A 16,590-nucleotide genomic window follows, 5' to 3' on the forward strand; every position below is an offset into this window, starting at 1 on the left:
AACACGGGAATGATGAGAATTACATCAAGACAGAAAAAACTACAAGAAAATAAATAATGTACAGGAACAACACAGCATCGGGTAATACAATACTTTGTTGGCTGTAATTACACATAATTAGCTAAGACACTTTTGAAATGAAGGAGATTTACAATGGTTGCCACTGATGCGGGAAGCCGGTTCCAGTCCTCAGAGGTGTGAGGTATGAAAGACTGAGAAAAGGCGCGAGTCCTGCAAGAAGGCAACCCGACCTTATCGGAATGATCCAGCCGGGGTGAGATATAACTAGGAGGCAAGATAAGACCGGACCGTCCCGCAGCGATGTGTGATGAAACAGCTTGTGAAACAAGTGGAGACGAAACATTTTACGACGGGATGAAAGTGAAGGTAAGTTGAGGCTAGATTTCATGGCTGTTATGCTAGCTGTCCTGTTGTAATTAGAAAGTATAAAACGAATTGAGTTATTCTGTACCATTTCAAGCGAGTGTATTAGGTTGGCATGACTAGGATCCCATACTGCAGCAGAATATTCAAGTTTAGGTCGTATTAGTGTAGTGTAAAGAAGAAGTTTCAAGAAAGAAGGGGCCGTTGAAAAGTTGCGGCGGAGGTAACCTAACATACCACGGCAATCAAATCTGAGTCGAAGCGCTGTGCTCGCGCTACTTGGCGCTGTGCTCGCGCAACGAAAGGCAGGGTTTGATGAATATGTCGTCGCCTACGCAAGCCGAACTTTGACAAAAGCCGAGGCTAACTACTCCGTGACCGAGAAAGAGTGTTTAGCTATTATTTGGGTCCTTGGAAAATTTCGCCCCTACCTGTATGGTCACGCATTCGACATCGTCACTGACCACGACGCCCTTTGTTGGCTATCCGCACTTACAGACCCTTCCGGACAACTTGCTCGCTGGGCGTTCAAATTTCAGGAATACGACATCCACGTTATTTACAGATCCGGTCGTAACCACACTGACGCAGAGGCCCTTTCTCGCTCACCCATATTGGATGAAGGTGTTTGCCTCTCTTCCCTCGTGCCTGCAATTGCATTATCCGCCTTGCACAACATGACGGTGGAACAACGAAAGGATCCCTGGATCAGTGGCCTCATAAGCATTCTTTCTGATCCTCTCACTCCTTCGCCGTCTCGCGCTCTCCACCGCCAGGCTAGCAACTTTTGCCCAAGGGATGATCTTTTTATCAACGCTACCTTTCTGACGGTCGCAAGTGTCTCCTTGTGATACCCCCGCACCTCCACCACTTGTAACGGGGTTTATTTGCAGAGCAGAAAGCAGAAGGCAAAGCAGTCAGCAGCGTCCGGCCAAGCGCAGCAAGCACGAGCTTATGCTGATGGCAATGCCCCTGAGGCGCCGAGAAATGCCGCTGAGGCCCGTCTTCTTCACTACAATCCAACCCCCCCCCCCCCCCTACACACACACACATTATATGAGAACTTCTGATAATTCAAAGAGTTCAGGGGTCCTCTCGAGTTCGAATTTATGAGGGTTGACTATTACTGAAAAGCCATTTTTACACTTAAACAATTACCTTTTTCAAATTTGGCACACATACATTGCCTATGTTCATTATGTTTGTACTGTTGTAGAATAACGGCACAAAAGACTGGAGTTGGCTTTTAGAGATCTGCCAAATCTGCAGTTGTGATGTTATCAATTTTCAATGTACAAAGTTTTCAGAAATTTGTAGTGACTAACGCACTGGGCCAACATGGAGTAAAATTGCAGTAAAGGTTATTTGGAGAAGTACTCAAACTTGGATTCACGAGAACCTAACATGACTCGAACTGGACCACAGGTGTTTCTCGAAATGCTAAGTCATCTCTTTTTGAAAGCTGTCAGGGGGGGTTCTTGATAGAAATTTAAGTGCCAGTGATTGTCGATAAATGTCTATAGAATAGACCATCAACACTAATGAGCACTTATGAGTGCCAAAGGACAAATGACAATGAGTTTTAACACTTCTGACATATAATACACATCCCAAGCATATCAAGCAGCAGCTGCACAGGCACAATATCATTTCTTGAGTGGTCTCATAAAATCTTGTGGCATTTCAGAATAATGGAGGTTATAGCATAAAGCACTACAAATTTTATATGAAATATTCATGCTCACTTAAATCTACAAAAAATGCTTTTTTTTATTAGTAATAGATAATTTATGATTTAATTATTCAAAACTATATTTTCCAAAAATAATAAAAACAAAAGTTATGCATGTGCCAACACAGCACGATAACATAGATTAGCTAGTCAACCGTTTAGTCTTATTGAGATAATTCCACACAGGCACACAAAATTTAGCTCCAGAAAACCCAGTAATAGAGGCTCCGAAAGACAAGATTGCGGGCACAGATACATTCATTCCAATAGCAGGTAAAGGTCTTTCTAACTGGGTTCTTCGAGCTGTAGTAAATCGCCTACAGGTCAAAAAGTAATGATCGATAGTTACCAGCTCGCATAGAAAGTGCACACTTGGAGAAAGTGCCTGACTAGACCTGTGTTGGTGAAAAATTTAGTTTCGGTAACGACAGCGCAGCCCCGTAACTGGCACTTCTAGTTTACCTGTTTTACAATATGATCTCCGCCAGGAATATAAGAAGAGCCGATATTAGGTGGTAATTGGGAGCGGTGCAAAAGCAAAGCTTTCCATAACAATATGCCTACAAAATCGCGCAGCCGTAACATAAGGGGATGATGATAACACGATAAAATTGGCCTAACTATTGATGACTGTGCTAAAGAATCGGCCATTTCACTTAGGAGCAACCCTTTCTGTCCAGGCATCCTAACTAATCGAACTTCTCTTAAACGTGCGAGCATTAAAGCACGAAACAGCTGTATTATGTGAGAGTTAGCCCCAGCAGAAAGTGCAGTGCAGAGACACAAGAGAATCTGTTATTATTATATCTTTCACTTTCCTCACTTCTCCTTCCTAGTTGGGCACATACGTGGCGTAAAATTTTTTTCCCCTCACAGACGAAGCACACCGCACGTTTAATGCAGCTTCTCGCCTACTGAAAGCACCCGATTCCTCCGCTCCGGTGCTGTGGCCGCAGAAACTTTGGGTCAAGCCTCTTCCTCGCAACACGGATCTCAGTCGACACACTGGCAGACGCCTAGCGTGAACACGATTTCTCCACACTCGATACTCCAACACTCCTGGCTTCTACGTAAATGTTTCAGGCCCGACCTCCTCGGGACACTTTGCGGCCGCTGTGATATGCGAGGGTCACCACATTGATGGCATTCTTCCCGCTCACTTGATACAATTCGGACTGAAGAGGTAGCCATCGCTTTGGCCGCCTCTCACCGCTCAGGAAGAGTGATCATCATGGACTCCCACTTTGCCTGTTCTCAATACCTGCATGGTACCATAGCTCCTCTGACCACCGACCTTTTTCAGGCGGCCTCATGGTGCTTTGAACCTCACTCCATCGACATAGCGTGGTCTCCTGGCCACCGAGTCTCCCCGGTAACGAAGTAGTTCATGCATCTCTCTCTCCTGGGCCGTTACCTTTTCCGACTACGCATCTCCCCCAGCCACCTCAGCTCTTACGCAGTACCGCGAAATCTTCGATTGCAATAGAACCTCATGCTGTTTTAACCAAGAACCTGCACAGGGTCTCTCTAAAGCGAACGAGTTATTTCCGAGACTCTCGCATACAAACACCTTCTTGTGTCCTGCAGCTGCCAAGCATTTCATACGTGGTATGCACGGCTACTGTGCGCAGTGTGGGGTGCTGGCCGACACCTACCACATGATTACAGCATGACCCTTCCACACTTATTTCTTTTTCATACCCCCTTCCCCCTACCCACAAGAGAGGCTTGGGAGGAGTTCCTGCTCGGCTGCTCCACCCGGGACGCTCAGCGATCTTTGGTGGCCCGCGCCCGCGTTGCGATGACCTCCAGTGGACATCTGGAATAAGGAGACCACCCAAGTGCATTTGTAGTGCAACTCTCAGTTCTTTTCTGAACGACTTTTTCACCACCACAACCACTTACTGAAAGGTTACAGGCGAGTCACATGCGTGACCTCTGTTTTGATGAAGCGTCTCCCACATGCTTGTATGGAGACTTTCTGCAAATTCACCATGAGAGTGACAGCAGTGGCTGTTGGAGAACTTGCATTTTCCCCTTAGGTTGTAATCGAGCGTTACGAAAATCGAGTGCAACGGGCAGGTTTACAACAGTCAAAGTTCTAACAAAGGAGAAGGAAAACACGTTTGCACGACAGAACAAAAGAAGGGTTCGAAGCGTCTAGCTTTAAAGGAAACTTTGTTGACGAAGCCACGATGCATTATGCGATCGGAGTGTTTCAGTTTCAGAAAAAAAAAAAAAAACGCATCGTCATTGGCAGGACGAGCAGACAAAAACTCCACGATGTGCTGTGTTGTAAGCGACGACCTCGACGTGCTCGGTAGTCATTTTGACATCGCCAGCAATACAAACAGCCAGCAAAGACAACAGCGCACCAATCCAGCTTGCAAAAGTCAATAAAACAGGCTTACTATTGCTAGTGCAACAATAAGTTCTAGTGTACATTCTGATAGGTAATGAAGCTGACAGTTCGAAATGTGGCAGCTTGGGCTAGTTGGTATGGCATGACGATAGTTATAGCGCGAGAACAAGACTACACAGAGACAAGAAGGACACGAAGGACACGAGCGCTAGAGTTGGAAGTTAGCGCTCGTGTCCTTCTTGTCTCTGTGTCGTCACTTTGTTCTCGCGCTATAACTATCGCCATGACAGCTCGAGCTTTGATATTTGGAAGTGTATCGGCTTGGGCTAGTTGGTATGGCATGACGATAGTTACAGCGCAAGAACAAAACGACGACACAGATACAAGAAGGACACGAAAGACACGAGCTCGTGTCTTTCGTGTCCTTCTGTCTTTGTGTCGTCGTTTTGTTCTCGCGCTATAACTATCGTCTTGATATTTGGGTCACAGTAACGTAAAGCGCTAAATGTTGACGCTTTGCTTCGCAATCATGACACACGTGTACGCCACTCCAGTATCTTTACATTGATACCTGTTGAAACCGAAGTTGAGGCGACGGCGTGAAAATAACAGCTTAGCTTACATAACTGAAACAGTCCGATACAAACCTCAAACTACCGCCAAATCAAGCGCTGATGTCCAACTTCCAAGCACATTTATACGTGGCTAGTCTTGGCTAGTCAACGCCATAAAAGCAAAAAAAAATTGGCAACTATTTTTATAAAATTTACAACATTATAAGCATCAAGCATTGCAAGACCAGAACAAAATGCAAAAATAAAACACTGCCATAACTTTTAATGCAAGATTAACGAGTTCTTTAAAAGAAGGGTATCTATGTAATAAATTAGGGGCGCCGCCTAGACGTTACGATGTATCAGCCGTAAACGTTGGTGTCAGCGTGCTGTGGTAATGTTACTCTAGTGCTCTACTATCTACATAGGCGACCGTAGGAAGTCAGTTGCAGCCGTCTGCGCAATCAAATGCAGCCAATAGTCGCCGTGTGTTGTGTTGTGGTGCGTGTTATGACTCGTCGCTCCTGCGACTGACCACACACGTGCAACCGGTATTACTTAAAATTATCGAAATGTTGGCGTTGTTAAGGAATTTGTCACTTGTGTGGCGGCCGCCGGCGAGAATCACTTCGCAGATGACTCTCTGTTCGATACCTTCGAAGCTCCTAGGCGGCGAGTACGACATGGCCATGTCCGTTGAGACGAACGACATGAGAGCGCTCTACTTGGATGCCCAAGCGACCACGCCCCTGGACCCACGCGTTCTTGACGCTATGTTGCCGTACTTTATCAACAACTACGGAAATCCGCACTCTCGTACACACGCGTACGGCTGGGAAAGTGAGGCGGCCGTCGAAAAGGCGAGAGGCCAAGTCGCGGCTCTCATCGGCGCGCAGCCCAAAGAGATCATATTCACCAGCGGCGCCACTGAATCAAACAACATAAGCATAAAAGGCGTCAGTCGTTTCTACGCCGAGAAAAAGAAGCACATCGTGACGACGCAGACGGAGCACAAGTGCGTGCTCGACTCCTGCCGCGCCATGGAGGCCGAAGGCTTCGACGTCACCTACCTGCCGGTGAACCGCAACGGCCTCGTGGACGTCAAGCAGCTCGAAGACGCCATCCGACCGGACACGGCACTCGTGTCGGTGATGACGGTCAACAACGAGATCGGCGTCACGCAGCCGATCGCCGAGATCGGCGCTGTCTGCCGGAAGCACAGGGTCTTCTTCCACACGGACGCCGCTCAAGCCGTTGGGAAGATCCGGGTCGACGTCGAAGACATGATGGTAGACCTCATGTCCATCAGCGGCCACAAGATATACGGCCCCAAGGGAGTCGGCGCCCTCTACCTGCGCCGCAGACCTCGCGTTCGCGTCGAAGCGCTGCAGAGCGGCGGGGGCCAGGAACGGGGCATCCGAAGCGGCACCGTGCCGACGCCGCTCGCCGTCGGGCTGGGAGCCGCTTGCGAGATCGCCGTAGACGAGATGGAGTACGACCACCGGCACGTGAGCCGGCTCTCCGACCTACTAGTCGCACTCATCACCAGCGAGCTGACGCACGTCGTGCGAAACGGCGATCCTCAGCGCTCGTACCCAGGCTGCGTGAACCTGTCCTTCGCCTGCGTCGAAGGCGAGAGCCTTCTTATGGCTATGAAGGACGTGGCGCTGTCGTCCGGCTCGGCCTGCACTTCGGCGTCGTTAGAGCCGTCGTACGTGCTACGAGCCATCGGAGCTGACGAGGACTTGGCGCACTCGTCGATACGCTTCGGCCTGGGCCGCTTCACGTCCGAGGAAGAAGTGGTCTACACTGCGCGCAAGTGCATCAAGGAGGTCAAGAAACTGCGCGAGATGAGCCCACTCTGGGAGATGGTTCAGGAAGGTGTTGACCTAAAGTCGATCCAGTGGACGCAGCACTGAGACGCCTGCGCTTCTTTGGACTGAGGTAGAAGCTTCAGAAAGAGCCAAATTAGGCGGACATCCATTGAAGATGTAGAAATGTGCTATGGTAACGTGTGACGCCACTTGCTCATTCAACGAAGCCTGTAATGTAAATAGTGGTGGTATTGAAGTGCTCTACAAGGTGGTCCCCTAGTTTACTATGGACTTGCTGAGTCTTGTTACTGAACTAGCCACCAGTGACATTGTTAGGGATCTCTGTATAGCAGTATGTCCTGTCGCCATAGGCCTGCAATGCTGTATTGCAACTGTATGCATTAGATGCACAGCCTGGCTGCAAAACTAGTATGTACAAAGCAGCTACAAGAACTGTGTGTTAAACAAAGGATTAAAATTTGTAGTGCTCTTCCCATCAGATCTGTTCTCGGGTGTAAGAGCGGGCAAATGCGCAACATTGTATCGCATTGCATAGCCACTACTGGTAATTTTTTCAATCTTATTTGAGAAACACATTGCCCATTGCATTCACAACCATAGAAACAGTTGAAGTACCAGAGTATCATACGATACACTTAAATGAAAAGGCTCTTTGCAAAAACATGACATGATTATTTAAAGCACTATAGCTCTTTCTGGAAGTGCACTCAAGCAAGCCTGTCTTAGAGATGTAATGCTTCACTTACCAGAGAAAACAGCTGCCCACTCAGTACGGGTTCAACTATATGTGCAAGCTTCAGTGTTCTGGAAAGGCGAATTTTGTGTGGTATTTGAACGTTTGTGTGGTATTTGAACGTAGGCTGTGTCTTGTAATGTAGTTTTTGAATCACACTCGTGTAGAGTGGCCCATCGGCTGCTTAACTTGTCATTATTTTGCAAAAATACGCAGAGACCAATGCCTAAATGATATCAAACATAGTAATACAGCATGCTAGGTTCTTGTGCTACAAATCAAGCTTGAATGGAAGCTTGTAGCTACCGGCACCCAAAACCACACGCCTGACCGCTGTACACTAGTGTGACTCAGACTGTACATATTTCACTGTTATGTCAGCAGCTCAGCTGTGATACGTTGTGATGCTAGTCTGTGTTTGCATTTGAGTGTGTTTTGGCAGAAATGAAAGAGCCGTGAACGAATTTCTTTCGTATGTACAGTGTAGCTGAAAGTTCATTTCTCGTTGAACATTCATGTAAAGTATATTACACAGTGTGTACACGTAATTGTAAATGTTCACTGCAATAGAGTGCTCTTAGCACTTGTAGAGTGAATGCAGTGGAAAGTGTGAAACAATTTTGATGTGCCCTAACTTGTGAGTTGTAAAGTAGATAATAAACAGGTCCATGTACCTTCGATAATAAGGAATCTAATGCTGTTGCTTGTGAATGACTCTATATTAACGTGATAGCTCGCTTTGCATAAATTCCGGCTTCAGCTTCGTTGATTGTGAGCGGTAAATCATCCTTGCTTGACTGAAAAATCGAGCATCTTTGTGTGACCGAAAAATAGAGAAAGATGCAAATAAAATAAATAATAAATTTTGGGTCTGAGTCGGGGCCTAACCCGGATGGTTTGCATAGCAACCGGGTGTTCTACCACATAGCTACGGATCTGCTTGTGTATACAATGAAAATAACTTCCACTGCTTGGAAATGCAGTGGAAGTAACTTTCATGCTTTACAAACACAGGCGTCCTGTTTACATGCTTCACAATACATGAAATATTGTGGTAATGCGTAGTACAAGCGTGCACCGCCATCGGGCATCAGAACATGGGATTATCATGCTGACTTCATGGTTTGAAGCTATTTACCGACTACAAGAGGCATATGGGCCGTTACAACTACAAGAGGCATATGCTGCACCGTTAAGGCTACGTAGTAGGTGCAGAGCAAGTTCAGAAATATTTTACGTATAAGTGTTATAGAGTATGCACTAGGAACATGGTATTGCTATCGGGTTCCATTTTTAATGGCGAAGATTAAGGACCTCCCAATTATTAATTAAGCATGGCACACGTTTTTTTCCTCAATGTGTCCAAACTTGTGAGTTGTAAAGCAGATAAACAGTCGAGGTACCTTCGAGTATAAAAAATTTAATGTTGTTGCTTGTGAATGACTCCATATTAATTAAGCATGATTTCATGCTTAATTAATATGGAGTCATTCACAAGTTTTTTCTCTTCAACTGAAGATCAGTCACTGGTACTTAACGGGCACTTTCAAACAATAGTGGAAAAGGGAGGTGGTGCACTTCTAGAAAGCCGCGACAGACACCTTGAGAGGCGGGTCAGGGAAATTTGTCACGTTTTACACGGCAGCTTTGACGCGTGTAAGGTAGGACGAGGAAGACCTTGAGGTTGGGGAGGAGGATGCTCGTTCGAAAGGAAGAAAAGTGGCTCTCTCGAAACAAAGGATTGCACAACGCGCGCACTGTCAGCCTCTCGTGTAGCGGCGGACCATTTCCTTAAGCATTCACACATCCCTAGCGCGAAAACAGAAAAAAACAAAAAAAGGCGCTTCGTCATCCGCCCAGCCGTGTTCAGTTGCGCGCTTACGGGGAAACTTTGAACGTAACTTTTTTTGCGGGGCCACTGGGCACAGCTTCGCGATCCGGCCGCCAGTTGGTAATAGGACCAGGAAGAGAGAAAGACGGTCGGGCCTCGCACAGGCAGGGTAGGCAGGGGTAGAGTGCCCTTCTAGTACACTGTAGCAGGGGCGGTACCGGCGGCACACCACGACACACGGACGTTTCAGACGCACCGAAACCGAACCCGAGTTGCGACTCCTCCGCCGGCATGGCATCGACATCAACGCAGTATGAAAGGCTGAAGATGGCAGCCTGCGACCAGGGCTTGTTTCTGATACAGGAAGTAATTGGGCGCTTCAAGCGAGTGGAGAGCATTCTAGCCATCGTCGGCCTCTTTTACGTGGGCAAGACAGCCACCGCCGTCAGCTTGCGCCTCATCGAGGGCATCCGAGTGTTTGTGCTGTCGCAGTTTCGATGGCACGACCTGACGCGCTACGGCCAGTGGGCAGGTAAGTGCGAGTTTTTGTCTGTGTGCGATCATTTGCGTTCGTCGGCACAGTTCGCGAACTTGACCGACAAAGTTCACGCGGCTGCTGGCTGCCCTCGCACGAAAATTCCCTCGCGTCAAAGAACCGGCTTGCACGAGGTCTCTTCGTTTTCCTTCCTTCTCGCTTGCCCTCTTTGCCTACGGAAAACTCCGCATATCGTGTATGCATTTCGTCCGAGCGTCAGCAACTAAATTTGCATTGTGCCGCCAAAGCACGACACCTTCGCAGCGATACGTTGAGCTGATGAGCGGGCTAGCCACCTCCGCGATGAATACAGGATGACTTCGGTGGTTACGTTGCAGCTCTCTCAAATTAAGGAAAACGTTACTGTTACGGTTCATTGCGAATAGCCGACGAGAAGCGGAGGAGGAATTAGAGTGAGCAATAGCTGACAGCGCTTTTAGACGTAACTCGACGCATGAATTACGCCATTAGGTCGTCACCGAAATGCTAAGCTCGTGTAATTTGTAATTACTAGAAATTAGGCGACAGAGCAACAGAATAAAATCGTTACTTTAATTTCTCAAGATCAATATAAAGATTGATAACATGAAATTGTTGAGTCACTAGAACATTTCCATCTATGCTAACGCCTTTCGGTATTTGTTTTTCTCCTGATGTAGTTCAAAAATGAAATAAACGACTTGGCCATATTGCTGAGTGCACTGACGTAAATGTGTTGGAAAGTTTTTTATAATTAAATCGATAAGCTCTTGGTGTTCTGCATTCCTCGTCACGTTGTTTGTTGCCAATTTCGACATTTTTACACAATGTTATGCAAAAGCTTGATGTCACTTGAATGCTTCTTACATATTGTTTTTTTCCCTGCATTCCCTCTATGTAGTGACCCTCACGTGGGTTGACAGTATGTTAAAATAAATAAATAACCACATGCAATCTGCCATACAAAGCCCTTAGTTCAGTTAGTCGACATTACGTATTACAACCACTCTGCAGCCGTCCATTTTTTAAACCTGAATGCGCGAGCATCGACGGCTCAGTCAAATAGCGCCGTATAACGAAGCATGGTGGTGAAATGAACAAGAATACATGCATGTACCCCATGAACAGTCATGTGCAACTGCCTTCTACAAACTGTTCTGGGAACGGGATGCCGGGAATCGGCACTTATTGACTCGGTGTTCGATGCTTGTGCGCACAGATTAAAAAATGGGTGGCTGTGCATTTTCATTAGCTTACTTCGTGTTTTCCTTATCCAACAACATAATTTCTCTCTTTGGCTCGCAGTTGTCACTGGAGGGACAGATGGCATTGGAAAGCAGTATGCGCGACAGTTGGCGAAAAGGGGACTGAACATAATTTTGATCAGCAGGAACATGGAAAAACTTCAAGCTACTGCTCAGGAACTTGGCAAGTGACCATACTTTTGAGCGGATACTCGCAGCGAGATGGCTCTCATGGAAATACTTCATTTGCAGAATTTGATTTCCGCGTGCGAACCCAGATGATTCAGGCCGACCTCAGCGAAGGGCGGCACATCTACCCAGAAATAGCGAAGCAGCTGGAAGGCAAGGAAATCGGCATACTAAGTGAGTTATCCACACATTGTGCAGTGATTATGCCACTTTACTCACTTCTGCACTTTAACGTGTGCAGTAAACAACGCTGGAGTGATGTACGACTCTCCCAGCCTGTTCCTCAATGTTCCAGAAAAGGTATGTACACTGAGGCAACGTGGAAGCATGCCGACGTTCTTATTGAAAGGACACTTCCGACAGCTCATCTTTGTGCTCTTGGTACACATGCAGAAAAAAGAAAAAGTGATTCCACTTTCACTCTTGTACTTCTGTGTCACAGTCACTGCTAGGCACACTACAGCTGTCACACATGTGTAGCCGCAAGGATGACATGGAGCAAGAACTGGCATGATTCCTATACACATGTCCCAAATCAATGGATGCAGTTTTTGTCAGCTAGCCACAAACAAAAACCAAAAAGGCTCATTCATTTGTTGATTGCTATGACATATGCACACATTTATGACAATGAGTGAGTGCTTGTACAAGCACAGAGAGACATGCTGTTCATGTTCCCGATTGGCCGACAAAATCTGAAGTTCATGCTTCACTGAGTATTAGGCAAGCTATTTGTGACACGATCAGTATTATAGATAAGACTGGTGCCAGTTGCTGTGATGATTGCTGAATGGTCTCTGCTCTTTCTCTACTGGTAAGTGATGCAGCCATTCAATGAAATGCATTTTTTTTAGTTACCGTGCACCTCAGCGAACAAGCTTAATACCTTAGCAGCCGACGTATGTTCCAAACTTAGCGTAACGCCAAAATAAACATTGTACAAGCAAACTTCCTAATTTCATCACAGTAATTAGATTTATTTTCGGTAATCCGCTCTCAACGCACAGTTGGTGTGGCTTGTTGACTCTTCGCTCCTAGGACATGCGTATTTGAAGCTTATCCCTCGGATTGCTGAGGCAGCTTTAGTGAAACTAGTAGCTTTCTCATTGTTTTCTTTTTTAGTGGACACTTCTTAAGCAGCCATAATTTCTAATTATGCAGCTACATGTTCCCATTTCGAATAATTATTTTGGCCAATTACAAACTTAACACAATATTGTGACACATTTTCCAATGTCTCCAAGTGCATGTAACATGTTTACAGAAGTATAACTTCTTATTCTTTATTGCAGTCCTTGTAATGATTAGATGTTCTTGCTGAGGTCAATGCCTTTTACTGGTACTGAGAGAGCACACGCACCCAAAAAAAAAAGGTAGCGACATATTTTGTTTACTCAACTTTTTACATGCGATGTTGCCAAGAGAGGTATGGCAAGTGGGCAGCCAGCTTTAAATGCTTAACCATGGCATTCCAAAAAAAAAAAATAGACGAGAAGGGGAGGATGAAAGGTTGTTATGAAAAATTCTCAAACATGGAGTGGGTGCTGGAACTGGCGTTTTGACTGGTTGACTTTTCTTTTTCAAGGCTGCAGCATTGAAAAACACAAGTCCACTTGTAGAAACGTCGGCTTCAGCACACACTCCGTTTTCAAGTTTCTCATAGCCATAGCATTGTGTTTTTACTTATTTTTCTAATGCCTGTCCAGTATTGATGCCAAATATCAGTCCCAGAGACCATCAGTGTTTCACCAGTTAGTCGGAGACTTTTGTTGGGCTGCATTAATGTCGCGTCGCACAGAAACAAAGGCTTTGCGTACAGTGGCAGCATTTCCTGGAAAAAGTTGTCCTTGTTATACCAACAGTACGTAGACAACGTCTCAAAATGTGTCGCTGCAAATGTGGGACCTCCCACTCCCCTTGCACTTGTGGTGCATATGGGCAGGCATTAAAATAAAGTATTCAAAGCTGTGGCTTGGCCAAATTTTCGTGATCATACTTATGACACTCTCCTCGTCGATTCTCTATTCTAGAAACTTGTAGAAAGTGTCAACATCAACATGATGGCTGTCATGATGATGACGTACATCGTCATGCCGCAGATGGTCGCAAGGTAAGTGGAAAGATCTTCTGCAAACATAGCAATAAGTGGAATTCGCAACTGCCTTATGCTGTATCCTATCAGGTTACAGTGAATATACACTGAAAGTTTTGTGTCATGTACTTTCTGTTTCAGGAAAAAGGGGCTTATTGTCAACATCTCGTCTATTTCATCATTTTACCCGCTTCCTTTGATGGCTATTTACTCTGCTTCAAAGGTTTGTGGTCGAGCTTCTGTATTTTATCTGGCATTGTGTAGTTAGTATGCTGTATTCATGTCACAGGACTTGAGGTTGGCTCTGAATGCACTCGCATCCTGTGCAGGGGTCATTTTGATGACGTTTATACTTTATGCTAAATGTGGCAACTTAATGCTCATTCTAGCAACTTGGTAGAACAAGAAACGCATGCCATTTTTTATTTTTTGTTAAAACGGTGAGCTTGAAAGACATGTGACTGTCAGTAGAAACGAATGCCTTTAACATATTTAAAATTACTATGTGTTGGAGCTATAAGTTCGCCATCCTGAAAGCATCGTTCTGCTTCAACAACCTCAGATTCCGAGGAGGATGAAATAAATGTGCCTGGTCATGGAGACAACTGCGTCAGATGTGCGAGGCAGTACTTTTCAATGATGCATTTTGCACGACTGCACACGTCCTGGTTCCTTTTGCAGGTATTTGTGGACTGGTTCTCCATGGCACTCGACTACGAGTACCGGGACAAAGGCATCATCGTGCAGAGCCTGATCCCTTCGTACATCTCGACGAAGCTGGTGCGCTTCAGCAACTTTCTGAGCACGCCCAGCATCATAGTTCCAGATGCAGAGACATTTGTTAAAAGCTCTCTGCAGACAATCGGTAGCAGCAAGAGGACCACGGGCTTCTGGACACACGGCTTACAGGTTGGGCCGACTGTTGTGGAGCTTCATCGACAATCCAGCTTAAAAAAATCGCACGCTTAGCTAAAATGGCACCCATACGTAGAGTATTTCCGGCATGGCGTAACGCGCATCTGCGCATTTTTTACGCCGTGCTGTGACGATGTTGCTTAGCGAAATCAACCGCAAAGGACACAGGAATAGACAACACGAAGCCGTGCATTACAACTTTTCGAGATCCTTGTGGTTTTGCAGTTAACTGTCCTTATCACGAATCCCCAAATGACTGCCACCTGCACTTTACTAAGACGAGTTTGCTGCTCGGTGAAATAGTAACAGTGTGAATCTGACCTTATACAGAACTTGGTGCAGGCTAACAATGTATTTGTTTGGATTCTGAAATTGGCCCTTGCTGTATTATTCAAACTGAGAATGTTCAGCATGCACACGCCTGGCCCCCAGTGACTATGCAGCCTCATTGGCTGCGCCGCCCGACTTCTCTGTGCAGGGAGAGGTGATGATTTTGTCGAAGACACGTTATTTCCACAGCTTCGCATGACGGTGTTTTGGTATATGTTTGGTTTATGGGATTCAATGCCCCAAAGCGAATCTCGCTATGAGAGCTGCCGTAGTGAAATTTCTGGATAATTCTGACCACCTGGGCTTCCTTAATGCGCACGGGCTTATGGTATTTTGCCTCCATCAAAATGCGGCCGCCACGGTCGGAATCGAACTAGAACTATAAGATTTGGGAGCCAAGCTTTCTGACCGCCGAGTCGTGGCAATGGCATGTTTGATTAGTAAGTACAACTACTACTGTCAAACGAAGCAAGCAGAAGTGCGCTTGGCCCTTTTCCCGTCTCTTCTTGCAATTCAACCTGCCGCATAGCTTGATCAGTTTTGTCGCTTCTCTTAAACAGCCACCATTGGTAACGTTGCACCCTTAGGCACTTAAGCTCGGCCACTGTGCTAAGCTATCCGAAAGAGCCAGTTTCACCATTGCAGGGGAGGCACAGATACATGTATGTGCTGAAAGAGGCTCACCGCTGCAAAGTGCACCAGTAACATTTTGTACAGTATGAAAACCTAGGTGCAATATATGTATTCACCTCGACCTTTGCTTTCTGGTTCTGGCAGGTCCGTTTAGTAGAGGCTTCTTTCAAAACCTGGTCGTTCCTTTTAGATATAGTAGCCTGCCATGATACAGAGTGTTTTCATCAGCACAACAGAATCAATTCTAGTCAGCATGTTGGATAGGTATCTCATTGTTGAGTCTGTGTCGGTATCGGTGAAATTTTACATTGTTAAAAGACCACCCACGCCCAGTATTCATTATACTTGCATTTATATGGCTTTTCCAGTACTGGACATATGAGCACATGCCACAGTGGGTGTGGAACTTGACCTCCTGGTATATGTTCAAGACCATTGACAACACACCAAAGCCAAAGTCTGCATGAGCGCATCGCGGGGACCGCGCTGGCAGTCGTCAGCTGCCCGTGCTCGAGTGGTAATGAGATCTACACTTGCGTCCTAACGAACCCTACTGGTGGCCTTTGTGTGGGACGATCAACGGCCGTTTTAACATCACGCGGACAGCAGTGATCGACCATGTGCATCATTTCGTAGGTGCTGGGGACGGACTCTCACCTGTGGACAAGGAACTGCTTAACTAAAGAGTCGTGTCGCAACATTCTTTGCCAACATTTTGGCAAGTCATGCTCATTAACCCGCATTTGACTGCCTATAACAAGCCTTCAGAGATTTGAACTGTTTATTACTGAGATACAGTATTATTCTGTGGCAGCCAAATCTCCCTAAGCCAACTTGGCTATTCCTATTTTGGTAATGGCAGTAAGCCTAGCAGCATGCAAGGTTAGAACAACTTCATTTGAATATTTGGTTTTCATTGCAAACATTATTTTGATGACATAACACTTCTAGCTAGGCCTTTGTGGCTATTCAGGTTCTTATAGCAAGCCTTGTCAAATGGCACCTTTTCAAATTTTGCTTATGCAATATATACTGCCAGTACTTCAACAAGGACCAATCTGCATCTCATGACAAGCACAAGCCTTCAGACAGTTGCCGAACTCAATAATTTATGAAGCTGAAATGAAAGACATCGCATTTTATTCCTTCAACATGAGTGTGATAAAGCTGTTTGAAATATGACCGCATGATTGAAGTGGACTGATGTGTTGAAATAAATGTCACAATTGAAACTTAAAGAAA

General features: G+C 45.9%; 3 protein-coding genes across 7 annotated transcripts in view; 2 read left to right on the top strand and 1 right to left on the bottom strand.

Annotated features, from left to right (window-relative positions):
- The window catches only part of LOC119180605 (uncharacterized), a 28,250-nt gene extending 23,048 nt beyond the window's left edge, over positions 1-5,202 (bottom strand). The window contains exons 1-2 of one of the 5 annotated variants that reach the window (XM_037431716.2): positions 5,126-5,202; positions 3,836-3,935 (exon numbers count right to left, since the gene is read on the bottom strand). The gene's annotated coding sequence lies outside the window, so the exon portion shown is untranslated. Of the gene's footprint in view, positions 1-3,835; positions 3,936-4,021; positions 4,098-5,049 lie in introns of those variants that run through there. The other 4 variants (XM_037431717.2, XM_075875403.1, XM_075875404.1 and 1 more) reach the window with 4 other exon arrangements.
- A 212-nt stretch (positions 5,203-5,414) lies between these two features.
- On the top strand, positions 5,415-8,295 carry LOC119180647 (Nfs1 cysteine desulfurase). Its single transcript, XM_037431759.2, has one exon. It carries the CDS (start codon positions 5,605-5,607, stop codon positions 6,949-6,951), a length of 1,347 nt encoding a protein of 448 aa, XP_037287656.1. The 5' UTR covers positions 5,415-5,604; the 3' UTR covers positions 6,952-8,295.
- Positions 8,296-9,481: 1,186 nt separating this feature from the next.
- LOC119180623 (inactive hydroxysteroid dehydrogenase-like protein 1) lies at positions 9,482-16,590 on the top strand. The gene is made up of 8 exons (XM_037431735.2): positions 9,482-9,963; positions 11,251-11,373; positions 11,442-11,552; positions 11,620-11,678; positions 13,409-13,488; positions 13,612-13,693; positions 14,152-14,379; positions 15,717-16,590. The coding sequence occupies exons 1-8, from the start codon at positions 9,723-9,725 to the stop codon at positions 15,813-15,815; spliced, it is 1,023 nt and encodes a 340-aa protein (XP_037287632.2). The 5' UTR covers positions 9,482-9,722; the 3' UTR covers positions 15,816-16,590.

The sequence above is a fragment of the Rhipicephalus microplus genome, chromosome 10 (genome assembly GCF_043290135.1).
Source record: "Rhipicephalus microplus isolate Deutch F79 chromosome 10, USDA_Rmic, whole genome shotgun sequence".
In the NCBI taxonomy this organism is placed as follows: domain Eukaryota; kingdom Metazoa; phylum Arthropoda; class Arachnida; order Ixodida; family Ixodidae; genus Rhipicephalus; species Rhipicephalus microplus.